The 1,983-nt window shown below is 63.7% G+C and overlaps 1 protein-coding gene across 1 annotated transcript; it reads right to left on the reverse strand.

Annotated features, from left to right (window-relative positions):
- Window positions 1–516: 516 nt before the first annotated feature.
- Window positions 517–1,641, reverse strand: GPX3 (glutathione peroxidase 3 (plasma); the record flags this gene model as incomplete). The annotated part of the gene is given in 4 exon segments (XM_010138152.1): window positions 517–735; window positions 833–932; window positions 1,155–1,272; window positions 1,488–1,641. Coding segments are annotated over 4 exon segments (591 nt in total), but the record flags the coding sequence as incomplete, so codon positions are not given.
- Window positions 1,642–1,983: the final 342 nt, after the last annotated feature.

Genomic DNA, 1,983 nt, shown 5'->3' on the forward strand with positions numbered 1-1,983 from the left:
ATTTCTGTGGGTGGGGGGTGAGGGGCCGGCTGCCCCCAGCCGGGAGAGGAGCACGTCTCTGCGCCAGGACCGTGGGCAGCTTGAATGCACTGAAGAGCTGCTCCATGCCTGGCAGGATCAGGCCAGGCCCGCCCCACGCTGGGGGCTTTCGGGTCAAGCCTTCATGGAGATGTGATCTTCTGCTCCGGGGGCGGCTGGCCCCTGCATCCCCCCAGGATGGTGGAGCGGGCGGGGCAAGCTGGGAGCCAAGAGGTGATGTCACCACCGGGGGCCAGCTGGGACGTGAGGTTATTGGGAAATGTGCCCCTCCCATCGCTGAGGTCTCTGCCACCGGGCTGCCCAGCCCAGCGTCCTGGCCGGGGGGTGCCAGAGAGAGCAGCAATGGAGAGGGCAGCATGATGGCTTGGTGTTTGGTTCCTGCTGCTGGGGACCATATTGGGACGGGGTGGGGAGCAGCCCTGAGGGGAGATGTCGGCAGTGGGGAGAAGCCACTCCTCAGGCCAGCGGCCCCAGCCTCTACTCGCCCTCCTCCTGCTGCTGCCGCTGCCTTATGTAGGTGATGATGTCGTTCTTCACGACACCGACGTTGGCACGGTGGTACCAGCGCATGACCGGCACGCCGTCAGGGCCCACCAGGAACTTCTCAAAGTTCCACTTGATGTCGTGGTTCCGCAGAGGTTCCCAGAAGAGATTCTTGGGGTTCCCAAAATCCTCCGCCACCGGGGGACAAGCGTTCTACAATGGGGGGGGAGGTTAGTGCATCACTGCCTTGCCCCTCCAAAAACCCCAAGCTGGGTGCTGCCCCCTCATCCCCCCTTGCTGTGGCACCCACCTTCAGGAAGGTGAAGATCTTCTGCTCCTTGGCCCCATTCACATCCCCTTTCTGGAAGAGCTGGAAGTTGGGGACAAAGCCACCCCCTGGCCGGACATGCCTGCAAGGGAAGGGTGTGCAGGGTGTCACGCAAGGGGCAGCTCTCGGTGCTACACAGGGCGAGTGGGGGAAGCCCAAGCCCTGTGCTTTAGGGGGCCAGAGCCCCAGGCTGAGAGGAGGGGGTCACAGCCAGGAGCTGCAGCCCTTGCACCCACCATGGGCTGGGGACCCCAGCCCAGCCGGAGGGTGTCAGGTACCCCGCAGCCCCTGACGCAGTACTCACTTCAGCGCGGGGAGGATCTCTGAGTTCTGGCCGGGTTCCTGCTTCCCAAATTGGTTGCAGGGGAAGCCCAGGACGACAAGCCCATGGGGCCCCAGCTCCTCTTGTAGTGCATTCAGTTCTGCGCACAAGTAGAGCCAGGGATGGGTTAGCAGAGGAATGGGCTTACCCCATCCCCTTACAACTTCACCAACCCCCTCAGAGCAATCTCAGCCGTGCCAGGTCTTGGGGAGCAGTGTTACCCCTTCCCCCAGCATCCCAGGGCAAGACAGACCAAGGGCAGTACACCCAGGTGACGCAGTCCCCTGGGGTGCCCGTGCCCCACGGGACCCTTACCAAGGTACTGCAGGGTGAGGCCTCAGTACGTGGCCACGTTGACGAAGAGCACCATCTTCCCTGCGTACTTCTTAAAGGGAATGTACTCGTCCCCATCGAGGGTCAGGGCGCCGTAGTCGTAGATGGTGCCCTGCACTGGGTTGTAGCATTTCACCTGTGGGACAAGGAGCAAGCACCCCGTGGGGCCAGGCTGGGGGCTACTGGCCACCTCACGGCTGCCCACTGGAGCAGCGGGTCCACCCCTGGCGCTGGCTGACATGGCAGCTGCCAGCCTTGCGTCTCCTGCCCTGAATGCTGCTGGCAGCAGTGATGTGCCAGAAACACGCCAAGGTCACGGCGGTGGGACAGGCTGGCCTGTGCCCGCACATGCGTGTGCACACATGTGCATGCCCGGCCAGCGAGGCTGGCTGCAGCTGCAGGGATGTTCACCTGGCCAGGGCCAGGCAGGAAGGCGAGAGGCTGGAAAACAGCCTGAGCTGACGCACCAGCACAAGGG

The sequence above is a fragment of the Buceros rhinoceros genome, unplaced genomic scaffold (assembly GCF_000710305.1).
Source record: "Buceros rhinoceros silvestris isolate BGI_N320 unplaced genomic scaffold, ASM71030v1 scaffold24480, whole genome shotgun sequence".
Taxonomy (NCBI): Eukaryota; Metazoa; Chordata; class Aves; order Bucerotiformes; family Bucerotidae; genus Buceros; species Buceros rhinoceros.